Genomic DNA, 19,951 nt, shown 5'->3' with positions numbered 1-19,951 from the left:
GGCTGGAAATATAATAGCCTAACAGTTTGCTGGGTGCTTTAATTACTACTGCCTTGATTACATGCAATTGCCATATTTTATATTGATCGCTTTCTTTTTCTCTTAACGTGCAAAGTGTCATTCCCGTTGGATGCACAAACTTGTCATCATGCGTGTGCATTCTGCTAACTGCACTGTCCATAACTATTTAATATGACTTAATTTGAAGCCTAGCTTATTCTCTTATTTTCAGTTGATATAGTGGGATTGTTAGAGGGACGTCACGAATGAGTTTTTAATGAGAGAGCCTGTCAACAACCAATCACCGCCCTCACCCCTTCTAAACTCGTGCATGAGAAGCAACGTCATCCATAGCAACGGAGTTTTTATCTTAAGCTTAGGAGTTGGTATTATCCTTAGTATGAGTAGGTCTCAGAGCCGTTGTGAATCACTTTTAAGAAATTACTCCTACGTAAAAGGTTTTAGCGCGAGTTAGGAGCACTCCTAGTGGTAAGATAAAAGGCTTTGTGAATACGGCCCCAGACATATTATGGTATCATATTACCATTAACAATAATTTCCGATGGCTCGCAAACACTTGTTTTCTTACATGATTCTGGTTCATACAATTCTGCAATCAGTCATAACAGTTACTAATGATGATAACTGAACACAGACTGTCATGATGTCTACTGATAGGATATGATGTTAATCACTCTCATGACAAAGGCTTAAAGTGCTCACTTCACACACTAACATATGCTGTCAGGTTGACTAAATCATATGTATTTATCTCTAGATGGACTGATTCCTAGATGTCAACAAAAGCTCAAATACAACCTAACAGAGAAGTTTCAGAGTGTATTTGAAGGAGTGGCTAAGCCAGGAAACCTTACTTTTCTGGAGAAGATCTACACAGAGCTCTACATCACAGAGGGGGAAAGTGTAGAGGTCAATACAGAACATGAGGTCAGACAGATTGAGATGGCATCCAGGAGACAAATCACAAAGAGTGAAACAACAATCAAATGTACTGACATCTTCAAGCCCTTACCTGGACAAGACAAACCCATCAGAACTGTGCTGACAAAGGGAGTTGCTGGCATTGGAAAAACAGTCTCTGTGCAGAAATTCATTTTGGACTGGGCTAAAGAAAACGCCAATCAGAATATTCACTTCATATTTCCTCTTCCTTTTCGGGAGCTGAACTTGATTAAAGACAAGAAATACACCCTTATGGACATCATCCATCACTTCTTCTCTGAAACAAGAGACTTTGCCTTCTCCAACCAGGACAGATACAACATTGCTTTCATCTTTGACGGTCTGGATGAAAGCAGACTTCCTCTGGATTTCCAGCACAATGAATGCATCTACAATGTATCAGAACCTGCGTCAGTGGATGTCCTTCTCACAAACCTCATCAAGGGGAATCTGCTTCCCTCTGCTCTTGTGTGGATCACCTCCCGACCAGCAGCAACCAATCAAATCCCTCCTGAGTGTGTTGACCAGGTGACAGAAGTCCGGGGTTTCAATGACCCACAGAAGGAGGAGTACGTCAGGAAAAAAATCACAAAAGAGGAACTGGCCAGCAGAATCATCACACACCTGAAGTCTTCAAGGTGCCTCTACATCATGTGTCACATTCCAGTCTTCTGTTGGATGGCAGCCACTGTTCTGGAGTACATCCTGACTGAAGCAGAAAGTGGAGGAATTCCAACATCTTTGACTCAAATGTACACACACTTCCTGATCATACAAACCAAAAAGAGGAGTCAGAAGTATGGAAACCGTGATGCGGATTCACTCTGGAACCTGAAGAACATTATGTCCCTGGGCAAACTGGCTTTTCAGCAGCTGGAGAAGGGCAATCTGATCTTCTATGAAGAGGACCTGAGAGAGTGTGGCATTGGTATCACAGAGGCATCAGTGTACTCAGGGATGTGTACCCAGATCTTCAGAGAGGAGGCAGGGCTGTACCAGGGGAAGGTGTTCTGCTTTGTTCATTTGAGTATTCAGGAGTTTCTAGCAGCTTTATATGTGTTTTTGCACTTTAGCAAGAGAGAGAGCATTATGCCTGACCAACACCCAACCTCTCCGCTTCATTCACTGCTCAGTGCTAAAAAACTCCATGACCTACACCAGACTGCAGTGGATCTGGCATTAAGGAATGAGAATGGACACCTGGACCTTTTCCTGAGGTTTCTTTTGGGCCTCTCACTGGAATCCAATCAGAAACTCCTACAAGACCTGCTGCCTCAGACAGTAAGCAGCTCACTAGACACGAAGAAAACAGTCAACTACATCAAGCAAAAGATCAGAGAAGCCCGCAAACCAGAGAGATGCCTCAACCTGTTCCACTGTCTGAATGAACTGAATGACCACTCACTGGTGGAGGAGGTCAAGGGCTACTTGAGGAAGGGAAAAGGAACCATAAGGGATCTCTCTCTTTCCCAGCTGTCAGCTCTGGCCTTTGTGCTGCTGATGTCAGACCAGGAACTGGAGGAGTTTGACATTGAGGATTATGGGGGAGTGGGATCACCTGCCAGATCAGATGCAGGTCTGCTGAGGATGCTGCCTGTGGTCAAAGCATCAAGAACAGTGAAGTGAGTATTGGAGTCTTGAGTGAGTGTAAAGGTGGTTACTGAGGTTATATTCTATGTTGTTACTGTACTGTTACTGTATTATGACTGAGAGCATTGTAGGGCATTCAGCATATATCAATATAGCATCTGATAATCAGTATAGCAACTGATGCAGATATTAATACACACAATTTAATGATACATTGGAATCGTCTACTATCTAGTTGACAGTACTAGGAAATACTGGTAATCAGAATCAGAATCAGAATCAGATTTTATTTGCCAAGTAAGTTAGAACAAACAAGGAATTTGACCTGGTGAACTGGCTCTCAATGTGCTTACACATATATTACACAAAAATATACATTACAACACAATACAAAAACAAACACAATATATTACACAAAATATACATAACAATACAAAAACAAACACAATACAATACAAAAACAACAGTGCAATGGTCTATGCAAGTTTGACAAAGTATGTACAGGAGCTTTGGATTTTTACAATAGTGCAAAGAAGAAAGTGGAGAGTGCAAGAAGTGCAAGGATAAATATATATGTTACATGGATAAATATGTATGTTACTTTGAGCAGTTCAATAGTGAGACGGCGAGGGGGAAGAAACTGTTTTTGTTTCTGGATGTTTTCGTGAACAGAGATCTGTAACGCCTACCAGAGAGGAGGCGTTTGAAAAGTTTGTTACCGGGGTGTGAGGGGTCTGCAGAGAAAAGTTTCTGGGTCTGTGAAATCCGGTGAAAGAGTTTGAGAAGTTGAATGTCTAACATTCATAAGTTGTTCTCTGGAAAAAGTTATTTTAAATGGATTGCCGATGACCGTATAAACAAACAAAAACATGAAAAGCACGAGAGAGCGCAACACCGTGTCAGCCATCCGCATAGCTTCACTGTAAATACTAGTACTAAGTCCTAATTGTTGCTGCCTCAAGCACAGATCATTTCACTGAAAAAGACGATGTTAGTAACCACCTCACAGAGAGTTACTGCTCAAAATGATTTAACTTCCAGATGACAAATTGTGCTTTGATGTTTGGTGTCTTTGAAGTTTTTTTTACAATCGCTAGCATCCTTTTGTTCAATCTGTAGTCACATTTTCAAATGTCGCACAATTAGCCCAACATCTGTCTTTGATGGACCTTACCATGACTTGTATTACTGTTGTTTTCACAGAATATGCAGTCAATTACAGTTTTTTTTAAATTGCTAACAAACATGAACCTATACTTATGATATGCTTTCTGAACTCTGAACACAGCAACACATCTACATCACACAATTAGCCAAATTGTAAATGTTCTGCTCAATAACACATTTTGTTAATAAAATACTAACTTTACTTACTCAAAATGCAAAAAAAACTTGTTCTACATAGACAACATTTATCAGAACATGGCAAACCGTCCTCAATATCAAATCATTCTTTCAAAACAGAAGCACACATGGCGCAGTGGTGCAAGCCGATAAAGCCCCCTACTGAAGGGCTATATTGCCTGAGGGGACACAGGTTCAAGTCTGGCCTGATGTCCTTTCCCAATCCTCTCCCCACTTCTTCTCCGCCTCGCTTCCTGTCATACTATCTTCAACTGTCCTATCCAAATGAAGGCATAAAAAGCTCAAAAATAGATCTTTAAAAAAAAAAAAAAAATAGGCACACATTCTCTATCCTCAAGGAATAAGTCACAATCATAGCACAATGACTTTCAAAATACTAACAGTTAATGAGTACAAATACTGCATTACTTTTCATATTTTAGTTCTACAGGTACATGCATACAAGAGACAATATGCAATCCATTGTGTTTTTTTTATGCAGTTTCCTTTCATTTTAAACCACAAAAAGGGAGTGAGCCATCTTTACTTTATGGAATGTGCTGTAGACATAACATAGAAGGTGACAAAAATGCTGCAGTAAAAGCTTTATTGTCAAGGAGGTTATGTTTCCAGTGTTTGTCTATAAACAGGATTTCACTTTATTACCATGAAACTTCTGCTAATGATCAAAGCAACTTGTCAAAGTTTGGAATGACTCTGAATAACTGGGTGGATCCACGTATTTAGTTTTACTTTAGCTAACGTTGTGTGACATGGCATTTGGCGTAGGTCTGTGCTCTCCAATTAGCCTTCTAATTAGCATGAAAATGCGGCTAGTGATCAACGAAATATCCAACATGCATAGCCTTTGTGTACAGATAAAACAAACGATACAGTAAAACAGGCACAAAATGAAATAACAAAGGGAGGTATGGAGATGGTGACAGTCCAGTGCATCATAATTGCAAGCACACAACATGACACTGTCCTGTATCATATGTGTGTCAAGTCAGCTCCTAAACAGAAGAGGAGATCTACAGTAGTAGCCACTGAATCAGTGGTGGCTGACTTTAATGGGGATGTCTCACAGGAATGTCCTTATTGTCACTCTGGAGACTCTGTGTTTCAGTTCTTTTCTGAATGTGTCAGACTGTTTGTTCTCCTGAGTGGTTTGAGTAGAAAGCTGAGTTGTAAATCCATGATCACTACAAACATTCTGGTTACTGGATATGGCCCTTTTCACTGTACTCTGACACTTGCAACTTCATACACTATGATGAAATGCTTTGGATGTGGGAGAGTCAGGTATCTAGTGCAAGATTCCCCCCAAAAAGGGATGAACCTTCCAATGAACAAGGTTTAGGTGCTGATCAAAATGAGTCTGCAGCAGCCACCTGATCTAATCTATATTATCTACAGCATTTGGCCACATGTTCTCCATCACATGTTACATCATCTCTCGCTATGTATCTTGAAAAGAATGCTTGGCGTTCATCCATCCTTGGCATGCCTTTTGTTGATGTATTTGGACCTTTTTGATTTTATGTTTTGCACTTTGATGCTGGTGCAAATGCAGGACAATATTATATGTCGTTTCTGTTTTTCCTTTAGTTTGTTTTGCAATTCACTCCTGCAAGTGTGTTGTGTGTGTATGCTGTATCTGGATTGTAGGGCTACACTGCAGGGCTGTGTTTGTGTTTTCTGTCTGGTTTTGTGTTTTCAACTCGACCATAATATCTCAATGTTCCAATGATTTCTTCATTCAAAAATTATTATTAGCTGTTTCAGTTCAGTTTTTGAGCTGCTGTTGTTGCAGAAGTAGAGGCTTTATTCTACATTTACTGAAGTGAACATTAGACTTTATGGCTTACTGTGTGTAAGCATTTGTGAGTAAGATTAGAAAGATCCATGATTTTGATATTGAGTCAGCCTGCATATAAAAATGTAGGCATTCATATTGTGTGAACACAACATGAATTGTGTTAATGGGGCGGTCCACAACAGAGAGAGGTTGTGCTAAATGTGTTTAGACTTTTGAAAATGCGACAAAAGATTGAACAAAAGGATGTTAGCGATTGTAAATTAAAAACTGTAATGCTGTGATTCTCATTTATATGTCTTAATTGAATGTGTGTGTCTACAGGCGGAGTTATTGTACCATCACAAAGAAGAGCTGTGCAGCTTTATTTGTGTGTGTGTGTGTGTTTGTGTGTCGGTATACCAAATATTCTTTGTCTAGGCGATATATACTAGATTGTTAGAGGGATAGGTGGATGGTTGGATGGAAGAGTTTTAGTCTTAGTTGTATTGTGTGTATTCTAGAACTGTGTTGTCTGTCTTAATTTTATTTTGTGTGTTTCTACAGTCTGGGGAAATGTAACCTCAGAGAGGAGAGCTATGCAGCTTTATCTTTAGCTCTCAGCTCAAACTCTTCCAGTATGAGACAGCTGGACCTGAGTCTCAATATTCTGCTGGGAGATTCAGGAGTGGAGCTGCTTTCTATTGGTCTGGAGCATCCTAACTGCAGACTGGAGAAACTGGAGTAAGTCTGCCAGTGTGTGTGTGTGTGTGTGTGTGTGTGTGTGTGTGTGTGTGTTTGTGATTGTGTGAGTGTGTCTGTATATGTGCGTATATGTGCACATTAGTGTCTTTCTGTCACACAGTCACTGAAACTCTCTCTCTCTATATATCTTTCTCACACACAATAACACGCACACACACACACACATACACACACACACACACACACACTGCATTGAGGAACTCAGGAACTCAGGAATTGTCTGCTGTGCTCTTTCACCTGCAGCCATAAGCATTTGATTGTGTGTGTGTGTGTATTGGTATTCTAAATTATCTCTACTGTCTAGCTGATGTATACTAGATCGATGGATGGATGAATGAGGAAGAGTTTTAGTCTAAGTTGTGAGCAAAAGCGTATCAATGTGTCTTTGTAACACAGACAAACACACATTTCTCGGTCTTTCACACAGACACACTGATTCACTCTCGCTCTCACTCTGTTTTAATTGCTGTGATTCTCATCTATATGTCTTAATTTTAATGTGTGTATTTCTACAGCCTGAGTTATTGTAACCTCACAGAGAAGAGCTGTGCAGCTTTATCTTCGGCTCTCAGCTCAAACTCTTCAAGTCTGAGACAGCTGCACCTGAGAGGCAATCATCTGGGAGATTCAGGAGTGGACCTGCTTACTACTTGTCTGGAGCATCCAAACTGCAGACTGGAGAAACTGGAGTAAGTCTGTCAGTTTGTGTGTGAGTGTGTGTGTCTGTGTACATGTGCGTGCACACATTATGGTCTATCTGTCACACAGTCTCACTGAAACTCTTTCTCTCTCTCTCTCTCTCTCTCTCTCTCTCTCGCTCTCGCTCTCGCTCTTTCACCTTCACCTGCAGCCATAGGCATTTAATTGTGTGTGTGTGCCTGTGCCTGTGTGTGTGTTGGTATTGTAAATGATCTCTACTGTCTAGCTCAGTGGTTCTCAACTTTTTTTCAGTGATGTACCCCCTGTGAAATATTTTTTTCAGCCAAGTACCTCCTAACCAGCGCAAAGCATTTTATATTGAAAGAAATATGTAGTAGACAGCGCTATGCCACCATTGTCTGATTTATTAAACTGTCAACACTGAAGATTAAACATCGAACATTGTTGCATTTAACTGAGTGGGTTTGCAATTATATTTAAGGTAGGAAACTTGTGCTTGTGCTTCACTGAAAATCTTTGTCAGTCTTGGTGGCAGGGAGGCACCTGATGTGATCAAGCTCTTTGTCAGGCACAGTCTGTTTCTCTGCTTTGTTTTGATCACAGTCATTGCAGAGAAGCAGTTCTCACTGAAATATGTGGAGGCAAAGGGAAGTAGCTGCTCCAAAGCTCCCAGGTCAGGGTGCTCCTGCTTCACACAAAACTGTGTGAGTGCAGATGTGGCAAACGGTCAGATGACACTTCCAGGAGAGTTTCTTTATTAGTGTCAGGTAGCTTGCTTTCACATGCTTCAGACAAGAGAAATGGGTTTTTCACCCAATCCGGCTGTGTAGATTTCTCCTCTATGTCAGGAAAGTAGGAAATTGAAAATTTAATTTTGAATCTAATTGGTCAAATGTCCCACAATGACCAACTTGACTGGGAAATCATCCACCTGAGGAAAGCAGGTGAAATCCCCCTGTGCAGAGGCTCTTCTCCACAGCTCTGCTTTCTTCGGGAAGCCTTCCACCTTGTCATACAGGTTTAAAATGCTGGTGTCCTTTCCCTGCAGACATATTCAGTTTGCTGAATATATCAGCCAGATAGCACATATTTGCAAGCCAGTCTGTGTGGCATGGGGAGATCTGTGCTCAATCAGAAAGTACTTCAGATCGTAATTCCAACAGCCATTTGAGTATTCACCCTCGAGAGAGAGAGAGACAATGCACTTCTGTGTGCAGCAGCAGTTGTGTGTGTTCAGCTCCCATGTTTTCGCGAAACAAATCACGCTTTTTATACAGTTACTTGCCAAAACGATAGTAGACATTCCTCCAGAATACCTCTTTTTAATGAGTTTGTTGACATTTCGTGATTTCCGCTAAGAAAAAAATGCGTAGCAACCATTCTGTCTACCAAATTGGTGCAAAGTCAGGTCCGAAATATTTAGAATGTTTGTATGTTTTATTCCCAAAACTTTGTCCGTATGTATATTGTACCAAATCTAAAGTAAACATATCTAGTAAAATAACAGTCAATTTTTATATTGTATTTTCTGTCACGGCGGCTAGGGCCGAGTAAAATAGATTTGGAACCAAAAGCAGACAAAGGCAACAAAGTCTCTTCAAAGGAGAAATTTAATAAACCTCTTAGCAGTATGAACTCAGGAACTCAGGAATTGTCTGCTGTGCTCTTTCACCTACAGCCATAAGCATTTGATTGTGTGTGTGTGTGTATTGGTATTCTAAATTATCTCTACTGTCTAGCTGATGTATACTAGATCGATGGATGGATGAATGAGGACGAGTTTTAGTCTAAGTTGTGAGCAAAAGCGTATCAATGTGTCTTTGTAACACAGACAAACACACATTTCTCTGTCTTTCACACAGACACACTGATTCACTCTCGCTCTCACTCTGTTTTAATTGCTGTGATTCTCTGTCAGTTTGTGTGTGAGTGTGTGTGTCTGTGTACATGTGCGTGCACACATTATGGTCTATCTGTCACACAGTCTCACTGAAACTCTTTCTCTCTCTCTCTCGCTCTCGCTCTCGCTCTTTCACCTGCAGCCATAGGCATTTAATTGTGTGCCTGTGCCTGTGTGTGTGTTGGTATTGTAAATGATATCTACTGTCTAGCTCAGTGGTTCTCAACTTTTTTTCAGTGATGTACCCCCTGTGAAATATTTTTTTCAGCCAAGTACCTCCTAACCAGCGCAAAGCAGAAATACCCAAGTTGTGTGTGTGTGTGTGTGTGGGTGTGTTTGTGCCACACCCTATAGTATTGTGTGAACGTGAAATCTACCCCTTCTCACAGGGCACGGAAAAGGTGCCCTTTAAGACTGACTCCCCCACCACAATGGTTTGGTCCGGGCTTCACCCACGACTGTGGCTTCGGACTGATGAATCCAAAGTGCCCTATTTAATAGGTGCCTCATTTTCATGAGGAGAGACTGGCTGAGAGAGATATTTTCAGAGAGGCACTAAAAAGCACCAACGAGGACTTTTTGAGGCACTCCCCTGTTGCGAGGTGAAGTGTTTTGGGTCTAGATGTTCGGACACCGTTAGCCTTGTTTGGTGTGCCTTGACTTTGTGCCTTCTTTGTGTGCCTTGTCTTTGTGCCTTGTGTTGTACCTCGTGTATGTATGTGTTTCTATATGGTCAGTTTATGTACTTAGTTTCGGGCTTAATTGCAGTGCATGTTGTGGGGCCTGGCTTGGGCTGAACAGGTGCCTTTTATTGGGCCTAAGTAGGACAAGCAGGTGCCCAGGGTGCAGAAGACTTGAGTTCCTGTGAGTACGGCCGGTTTGTTTGGTTTGTTTGATTTATTTTAATGGTACATGTGTTGGGGTGCTAAAGAGCCCTTGTAAATAAATATATACATTTTTGCACAAAAAACACCACCATATCCTGCTCCTCTTCCCTCCTCCTTTTTCCCCATCTTCACCAAGTCCAGTCGCCACATCCCTAAAAAGAACGTGGGGTGACCGTCCGGTCCGTCACAAGTACAAAATACCTGCATTATTGTGTCACCCACTACAGTACCCTACAGACCCGTGTCGTGTGTGAGTCACCCTCAGTGTTGTATAGTAACGATGTAAAAATACTTCATTACTGTACTTAAGTAGTTTTTAGGGATATCTGTACTTTACTTTACTACTTATATTTCTGTTGACTCTTACTTTTACTTCGCTACATTTTGCAAAGAAAACTGATACTTTTACTCCGATACATTTCCCCTGAAACCTTCGTTACTCGTTACAAAATCAAATCATCTTTAGAAAAAAAAATTATCATGAGAGTGATGAGACCAACATCGGGGTCTGTTGTAGAACACAGACTCCAAGCAGGTTTGGCGAATCAGCTGTCCTAGCGCACGTTAAAGCATTTTTGGGTGTTCGCAAAAGCCCCCTTAGTTACTGTTGCTTCGTCGGACAAATCTCACATGACTGTCAACCCAAAAGCATGGTTAGGATGAGGACAAGCGCTATATCTGTCAGTGTCGATTGATTCTTTTTGGAGCAATACATCCGCGATATCTTCCAGATCAAGGCAAAATGGACTGCAAATATGCAGTGGAAGGACATATCGAAAACATTAAGATCAACAACGAAAGAGACACAACAATAATCAAAGCAAAAGCATGCAGGTCTCAATCAGGGAATAGCTCAGCGTGCAATTCCAGAAGGTACAACATTTTGACGTCAATATTAACATTTTGATTTTAACATTAGCACATTTGTTGAAGAGATTAGTTATGTAATAGAAGTGGTAATAATACTATTTGACATTTATCATAACTGTTTGGGGATGTTATCTAAACTAGATAGTTAGTTACCTAGCAAAAATGGAGATCACTATCAAGATATCTAGCTGCAAGCAGCTTCATTTGCAGACATATGTTTGTGTTTGTCGATGTATTGAGTAGGGAGTGGGGTTCAAATCATCACATCTTTATAAGTTTGCTCATTTTAGTCTGAATAAAATCTAAATTCTGACCCTTTGCTTTTTTATTAACAGCATTTACTTGTACTTTTACTTTCAATACTTAAGTAAATTTAATATCAGAAAAATACTTTTGATACTTAAGTACAGTAAAGATCAGATACTTTAATACTTTTACTTAAGTAGTATTCTAAAAGGAGACTTTTACTTTTACTTGAGTAATTTTACAGTAACGTATCTGTACTTTTACTCAAGTATGGCTTTTGAGTACTTTATACACCACTGGTCACCCTACAGTAGAGGGACCCTTGTTGTGTCTGTGTGTGTGTCTGTGTCTGAGTGCATGTACATTAACAGCAGACTGCTTGATCTATTCCCAGTTCTGATTATATTTCGCCTCTTTATCTGATGAGGCAGCTTTGTTTAAATTTGGAATTGAATGTTACTGAAATTATTGTTTGTTGTGTGTGTTTCTAAAAATCTAAATATGTATATCGCTGATCATGAACAAGAAAATACAGTGTTTGTGTGGTATGTATATTTATTTGTGTGGTATGTACGTGGGGCGTGTTGGCTTTGTGTTGAGTCTGTGTTATTCAAATGTGTTTACAGTCTGAGTTGCTGTGGCCTTACAGTTTGTGTGTGTGTGCGTGTGTGTGTGTGTGTTTACAGTCTGAGCCGCTGTGGCCTTACAGTGAGGAGCTGCTCATCTTTAGCTTCAGCTCTGAGATCAAACCCCTCCAGTCTGAGAGAGCTGGACCTAAGAGAAAACAAACTGCAGCAGTCTGATGTGGAGCTGCTTTCTGCTCTAAAGATCCTAAATATAAGCTGACTGAACTAGTAAGTAATAAATACAGCACTTACAATAACATTCCATGTTATCCACTGCGCATATAAATATGTGTCACTGTGTCCGTTTATCATCTCCATATATGATGCATTTTGATATGTGCGATTTGCAAAATATTATAATTAGAGTGTAATCTGTGTGATGTGTAAAATGTCATTAGCAGACATTTCCTGATGAACCTTTAATCAGTCATTAGTCTGACTGGAGCAGAGCTGTTCTACATGTTTACACACGTCAGTGTTGAGAAATCCTAATGGGGAAACCTCATAGTGAGGATGATGTAATCTACAAAATCTCCTCAACAGGTATTAACTGGGCAGCCATCAATCATCCATCAGTCTGACTGGAGCAGAGCTGCTGCAGATTCCAGACACTCATTACCAGATGATCATCCAGCTGCCCCACATAAGAGATGGTGATACATAATCACCATCTCTAAACTGATTCATCTACTTGTGATGCCGCGTTTCCTAAGCGCCACCTTGTGGCAGACACAATGGACTTTTGTTTTTGTTTTCAACGCCAACATAGACTTCTACTAGGGATGGGAAGATTCACCGGTTCGCCACGATGCACCGGCATAAAAGTTCACGATACGATGGCCCGGATCAAAAAAGTGTGGACCGGATACAATGTGAGATGAATCGCGATGCATCGGTTCTAACATTTTTGTATCGGTATAATCTCAATACAAGACCAATCATTTTATAGTTAGATAGATTCCACCTCTCTTACTGTTTCTTAAACGCGCTCTCATCTCCACTGCTGTTAATGGCCGCTTCTCGTGAAGTCTATAACTTTTCTAAAATCACTATCTGTCTGCAATACCGCTCTCGGCCTCTACACAACTTCGGGGCTCTCACAGGAATAGACAGTGGGATAAGCGACTATTACTAATGGTGTTTTTCGCATGGAAGTCTCTAGAAATCTAGCACCTTATTGAACGAAATTAAAAAGAGTGAACGTGCAGTTCTCAGACACCAGAATGAACACGCTCACAGTATCGTTCATCAGGCAGTAATACCCTACGCTCAGTTCACTTTCACCAAAATGGTGAACGAGTTCATGAACTTTCATTCAATGAACGCGTTCAGACACAACACTGGCGCTTGAACTACGTTTCAAAGACCTGGCTTTCTTGGAAGACCACGGCACCAAGGACATGGTATTTTTAAAGATAATAGCAGAGGTGATGATGGAGGAAGAGGTAAGAATACTCCATATACCGTAGCTAAACTCTCTATTTGTTACTTGAGTTTACCTGTGCCTTCCTTAAATTGGAAAAGGAAATCTAGCAGCTAGTCTCCATTAGCCTATACTTTTTTCTTCATACTGATCATGTGGATCAACTCAAAACCTAAAGAAAAACCTTAAAATAGGGCAAATAAGTTAAATTGATTGCGTGAGGCATTTGATCCACATGTTTAGGATGAAGCAAACTGTGTTGTGACTGCCTGGTAGGCCTGTAGTTAAAAAAAAAAAAAAAAAATGACATTTAGAGAACACTTACACACGTACATATACATGTTATATTTTGTCAGATACCTTTTTAATGATTTGTTGTATGACAAATAAATGAATCATTATGAATAATATAAAATTGCATTATTTTGTATCGCACCTTGTTGAATCGCATCGTGTTGAATCGCATCGTGTCGAATCGTACTGCATCGCAATAGAGGTGAATCGTATCGTATCGCATTAGTAGCTGCTTTTATGTATCTTTAATGTATCGGATCGTTGGCAGTGCATCGAGATGTGTATCGCATCTTCCTCAGTGATGAGATGCACATCCCTAACTTCTACAGTTCTTATTTTACATTCCCACATAACTCTCCGAACTGGTTCATCTTGGCTGGCATGTGTGGAAGCATAGGGGTGCACACTTATCAATAGCATGACGCCAAACATTCCACACCACACTCATTAATTTACCGTTTTTCAAAATCCCCATTTTATTGTACAAGTATTCTTCTGTCAAATCACTGATTATCAGTTGTCTTTGTACATAGCACATGAATAAGAATGACTGACAGTGTACATACCATGCCTGCTTGAATGAGTTCAACAAGTTGAATGAGTTCTTGCTGCCATTGGATCTTTCCCTGTCTCAGGAAGTGTACTCCTGTCCCTGTACAACTTCATGGCTGGGGCAGGTTCACGAGGAACATGGTTTCTCCTTTGTGAAATCAAATGAATTGCGTTGTAAGGTTTTCAATGGTGAATGTGACCTTTAACAATTGTTATAATTATTTTGAAGGCCTGACTTTGTTCTTATTATTGTTGGTACCATTTTAACTTTGTGTAATGTATATTTCACATGATTTCACCCCTGTGCTGTGGGCTTGTGGTGGTATGAGTTCAGCTACCTGATGAAAAGGTTGGCGTAGTAGTAGTTGGGAGGCTTCTTTAGTGAGAGTTTGTTTGGTGAGCTGAGTCTATGCTCTTCTCTATCATCTTCAGAAGCGTGAGGTTGATGTCTCTTGTATTGTGTGTGTCTGTTAAGCTGTAATTCTGGCTGTGCATATACAGCTGTTTGTAAAATATCTTTTGTTCAATTTGTTTTTCTTGGATAATGTTCATCTTTCTTGGATTATGCACTTGGTGGAGGGCAAATAAATTTGCCAACCAAAAGAGTTTTTGTCTCCTTGCTGCCTTTCCAGCCGACCCTAAAAGACCCTTTACACAGTTACCGTTTCACATTTGGTGGCAGCGCTCGAATGGGAGAAGTACAGTTGGTGGATGCGTGAGGAATGCCTCTCTGTCTGTCTGTATGTGTGTCTGTGGGTCTAGTTGGCTGTTTGTCTGTCTGTAGTAATGAAACATAGGATAATTTAATAAAGGTGAAATATCTTTTGTCAAATGTAGCTAATTGCTCCTCACTGTCGTCTAGCCGTCTGTTCAGTCTGTGCTCTAAAAACACTCTGGTGTTTGTTCACAGTCCCAACTCCGTAAATGGTACACAAACATAGTGGCAGAGTGGCAGAGCCAGAAACATTTACCGCCAATCAGCACGTTGTTTGGAGAGCAAGGACACAAGGGGGGTAATTTGATTGGCTGTTGAGCTAACATATAAATGGTCTTTTGGCAGAAATACAGACTGCATCTTTAAGATAGAATGTTAGGATAGCTTCATGGGAAATGAAGTAGTGGTGATGTGTGCAGAAGATTCTGGAACAATGCTGCTGCCTCTCTCCCCTGTGTGTGTTGTTTTTAACAGTAGCTGCTGCCTCTCTCCCCTGTGTGTGATGTTGTTAACAGTAGTGTCACATGATGTGAAATGAGTCCCAGTGTTGAGGGGTGGCACTGGACAGAGTTACTCTGCCTCCACTGTGGCACTCACTGTGTGCACTTTAGTGTAGTTCCTTTAATATATGACTGGTGTTCACACATGACCTGAAGGTGGTCAGATCTCAGGTCATGATGAGTGTTCAGTGATCTGAATGATCTGAATGATGAGCCCTTCTTCAGATAGTGACTGACTGGATGGAATCATTTCTCAACTGTATGTGGGCTTGATTGGAATAGCAAAAAACAAGAGAATCTGTCAATGGTACTTGAGTCTGAAATAACAGTGAGTGTTGAAATAAAGTGGGTTTGCCTGATCAGACTGTACATTAATCCACAGGGAATACAAAACATCAGAGGCCATCAGAAATGTTAGTGAAAATACTACAAACACAGCCGCCATTCCTACTTCACATGAGGGCAAAACACACATGAGAATGTCCGTCAATGAACTGGTGACAAACATATGTACTGTATGTATGTATGTATGTATGTATGTATGTATGTATGTATGTATGTTTGTACGTATGTCAATATGCACATATACACATGTACACAGTGCTGGATGAATGGACAGACACCGATGAACAGACATGGGAATGGATGAATGAAAGTTTGAGATTGGAGTTCAAATCCACTTGAATGGACAGTCATGCAGCCTGTGGCTCAACGCTGTGCAGGAGTCTGAGCTCAGCAACCACAGCTGTCAATCTGACCAGCACTCTGTGGGAGGGAGAAAAACTAATGTGGTGTTTCTAAATGACTGATGTGACGGACACCTGTCAGTCAAATAGAGGAAGTGAGAGATCTATTTTAACATGCTGTAATGGTGAGACTGAGATCATGTGTACATCCTCTGAAAGAGCTGCTACCATGAGCTGAGTTCAGTCATCTGTAGCAGCTCTGCACCTGTTCTCAGATCAGTCTCCTGAGGGCTCTGATTCTCTCCTGCTGAGGGAGGTTTTTGTACGGCGCTCTAACACTGTGTGAATGGAGTGGAAGCACTCTGACCACAGTAATAATCTGCAGCATCTTCAGGCTGGACTCTGCTGATGGTCAGAGTGTACTGTGTATAAGACCCACTCCCACTCCCACTGAAACGATCTGGAACACCAGACTGACGATTTGTTGCCCTGTAGATCAGGAGTTTAGGAGCTTCTCCAGGTTTCTGGGAGTACCATTGGAGATAGTTATTCATACTCTGACTGGCAGTACAGCTGATAGAGACAGTTTCTCCAGGCTGAACAGACTTTGATGAGGCAGACTGAGTCAGAACTATATCAGCTGATGACGCTTTTGAGAAGAAAAAGGAATATTAGAACTGACACATTTGAAAGGCTTGGATGCAATTTTAGCAGTAAGATGTGAGATGTTGCAGTCTCTTACCTTGTGCTATGAGTCCCATAGCTAGTAGGATTGCAGTAACATAAATCATCTTTAAGGTTCTTCTCAGTTGCAGTGAAGCACTGAAGCCCTCTGATCCACACAGGGACTCTTAAAGTAGATGGAGCTGTAAGGTGTGTGTCACCATGCAAAACTCTCTCTCTCACACACACACACAAACGCACGCACACATGCACACACTCACACACACACACCCACACACACACACTTACTTCACTTCTTCTAAACTTGGTGTTTTTATCAGTTAGAGAGTTTATGTGGAGCGACTCAGTACATCTAAAGCACTCTGGTGGATTTAATGTGAGGGGAACAAACACACATTTTGAAGTAAGTGCAGAATGAAATATTCTAAATTAATTAAATGATCATGTTTTAAACCTTTACTCACACCAACAGGGCCTGTTTTAAACTGGGGCATGAAGTTGTATGAAATACACAAGTCAGGCAAAAAATATGAACCTTTTTTTATGAGTATCTTAAATGGGATTACTTTGTTCACATTTAAATTTAATTTGCAAAGATGACCTGTTGAATTAATTTTAAAATATATTACGAAAGGAAGCTATGCCATGTGTGGGATACTTTACTAGCCAAAAACAAACTATCTATGTTTAGAGAAAAATAAAAACATTTGTTGTTTTGAAAATCATTTTGAATTTTCAAATGAGTCTAAAGTATTACAATGAGGACAGTCTTTTTTCTAAAGAAAAATGAGATCCAAAGCTTGTCTGGGTATGTGAGACAGCTGGAGTTTGTGCAGGAGGTTTTTGTACGGGTGCTTAATGAGTCTGTATCACTGTGGTTGACTTTTGGTGGAGGAACCAGACTGTCTGTTGGAAGTAAGTTACTATTTGATCCATTTTCACTGCAGGGGAACATCATCGTGTACAATATTCAGTGAAATGACAGCGTGCAGTATTTATGTATATTTTAACTGCTGATTTAACTGCTTGTCATAGTTTAAAAGTTCTTATAATAGCCTAATGTCTCTCCACAAATGACTAAAGCTTTGATCAAACATAATTGTTTTTGACATGCTTGCTGAAGTGGACAGTGGAAAAGTTTATAATATTTACTACAGACTTCAAAAATATTTAAACTTTTCTGTGTGGTTATCTTAGTCTAGGCTGCCTAGCATGATTGAACAACTCATTCAGCAGCGTTACATTTGTGTCTTTTCTGAATTACTTTTAGACTTTAGTATCATTGTGTTGCATATTACAAAGTCTAGAATATGCCATTTGAACTTCACCCACGTGTCGTGTTTCAGTTATGATACAGTTTTCAGTTTACTGATCTTATTCTCTTATCATTTTAATCTAGTGGTTGTCTGGTTCTTCTGGTCTGAAGAATTCGGAACAAAATCTGATATAACAGCAATTTCAATTAATAATCATGAGTAACGAATATAGAACTTTTCATTACTGTCAATATTTGAAATAAGTATGACATACTTTCAGATAAAATAAATAGCTTGGTTTTTGGAGTGGTGTATTCCACTGCATTAAACCTTTGATGAAATGTTTCTTTGCAAAACCATTTTGTCAATCGCCTTTGTAATGACATGACAGATGTATATATTTTTTAAGTTATAATGAAAAAAGTTAAATATTATTGTGTTGCTGCCTAAATCAGTGGAGCATTTCCAGTGTTAAGTTTGTCTTGATGAATCAGTAAAGAGTGAGAGGTGAAAGCTTCAATGCAAATAAAGGCCTGTGAGTTGAGTCATGACCCCCACAGAGGAAGAGGTTGAGCTGACATGAAAGTGTGCTGCTGCTCCTCCAGTCAGCTGATGTTGGGGCCAGAGGCATCCTAAGTGTGTTTCACACACACCTCCCTCTCCTCTCCTCTCCTCTCCTCTCCTCTCCTCTCCTCTCCTCTCCTCTCCTCTCCTCTCTCCTCTCCTCTCCTCTCCTCTCCTCTCCTCTCCTCTCCTCTCCTCCCCTCTTCTTTCCTCTCTCCTCTCCTCTCCTCTCCTCTCCTCTCTTCTCCTCTCCTTTCCCTCCTCTCTTCTCCTCTCTTCTCCTCTCCTCTCCTCTCCTCCCCTCTCCTCTCCCCTCCTCTCCTCTCCTCTCCTCCCCTCTTCTTTCCTCTCTCCTCTCCTCTCCTCTCCTCTCCTCTCCTCTCTTCTCCTCTCCTTTCCCTCCTTTCCCTCCTCTCTTCTCCTCTCCTCTCCTCTCCTCTCCTCTCCTCTCCTCTCCTCTCCCCTCCTCTCCTCTCCTCTCCTCCCCTCTCCTCTCCTCTCCTCTCCTCTCCTCTCCTCTCCTCTCCTCTCTCCTCTCCCCCCGTCACTAACCTCTCCTCCATCTCTGCTGTGTCTGGTCTGCAGCTGATACTCGGCCCAGCCTGACGCTGCTTCCCCCCTCCAGTGTGGAGCTGCAGCAGGGGAAGGCCACACTCATGTGCCTGGCCACCAAGGGCTTCCCCTGGGACTGGAGGCTGAGCTGGAAGGTGGACGGGAGCAGCAGGAGCTCCGCGGGGAGCCAGAGCCCTGCACTCCTGGAGAAGGACGGCCTCTACAGCTGGAGCAGCACCCTCACCCTCACCCAGGACCAGTGGAGGAAGGGGGCAAAGGTCACCTGTGAGGCCACACAGGGCAACCAGCATCCCGTCACTCAGGATATCAAGATGGGAGACTGCTCCGAGTAGAGACAGAGCACTCACACACACTTACACAGAGGGTAAACACACACACACACACACACACACTGATACGCACACACATACTCTTTCATGTTCACATACATACTGTATTCTGGTATTCACCTAAATCTGCTTCATGTTTTCATATTTGCCCATATATATTGTGTATGTTTTGTTCCTATATGTGAACTAAGGACAAAAATAAAAGCCTTCATTTTAATTTTTGTCATCCATTATTGTCATTTTATTATTGTTTTGTGGAGAAATTCAATTCCATTTAATTCAATTAAATGTAATTTATATTGCACCAAAATAATAAAATAGTCTCTACAAGAAGAAACCTTAAGCAGAACCTCGGCACATAAGAGAGGAACCATCTTCTTGGAGCCAGCCGGTTAGAGATCGGAAGGGGTTTGTGGCAGAAGGAGCTTGCACAGAGTATGTGAGTGGGCTGCCTAAAATGTATATGTGCTTGATGTATGTACATTTTGATTAGTAAACATTCAATTTGATGAACAGATAAAGAGATACATTTAGGTAAACAATTAACCATAGGTAATATGTCCTCTTTATCAGTATCAATATTAGCATTAGCAATATTTATGTATTTATTTATTTGGATCCCCATAGGATATGATATGGAAGGAGAGGGAGAAGCTGCCGGGCCAAGTGTATGGGAATATTTTTATGTTTAGTTATGATGAGTTATGTTCAGTTATGATTGGGGCT

The 19,951-nt window shown here is 40.9% G+C and overlaps 1 protein-coding gene across 1 annotated transcript in view; it reads left to right on the top strand.

Annotated features, from left to right (window-relative positions):
- The window catches only part of LOC308381718 (NLR family CARD domain-containing protein 3-like), a gene marked incomplete at both ends in the record, with an annotated part of 30,739 nt that extends 11,511 nt beyond the window's left edge, over nt 1-19,228 (top strand). Inside the window, 5 exons of the mRNA XM_080859287.1 lie at nt 779-2,585; nt 6,263-6,439; nt 6,976-7,149; nt 14,829-14,845; nt 18,909-19,228. Coding sequence (XP_080715413.1) covers nt 779-2,585; nt 6,263-6,439; nt 6,976-7,149; nt 14,829-14,845; nt 18,909-19,228 — 2,495 coding nt within the window. The remainder of the gene's footprint in view (nt 1-778; nt 2,586-6,262; nt 6,440-6,975; nt 7,150-14,828; nt 14,846-18,908) is intronic.
- Between the last annotated feature and the right edge of the window lie 723 nt (nt 19,229-19,951).

Source organism: Sprattus sprattus (genome assembly GCF_963457725.1).
Source record: "Sprattus sprattus genome assembly, chromosome: 20".
Taxonomy (NCBI): Eukaryota; Metazoa; Chordata; class Actinopteri; order Clupeiformes; family Clupeidae; genus Sprattus; species Sprattus sprattus.
This window is presented reverse-complemented; position numbering and strand designations above follow the sequence as displayed.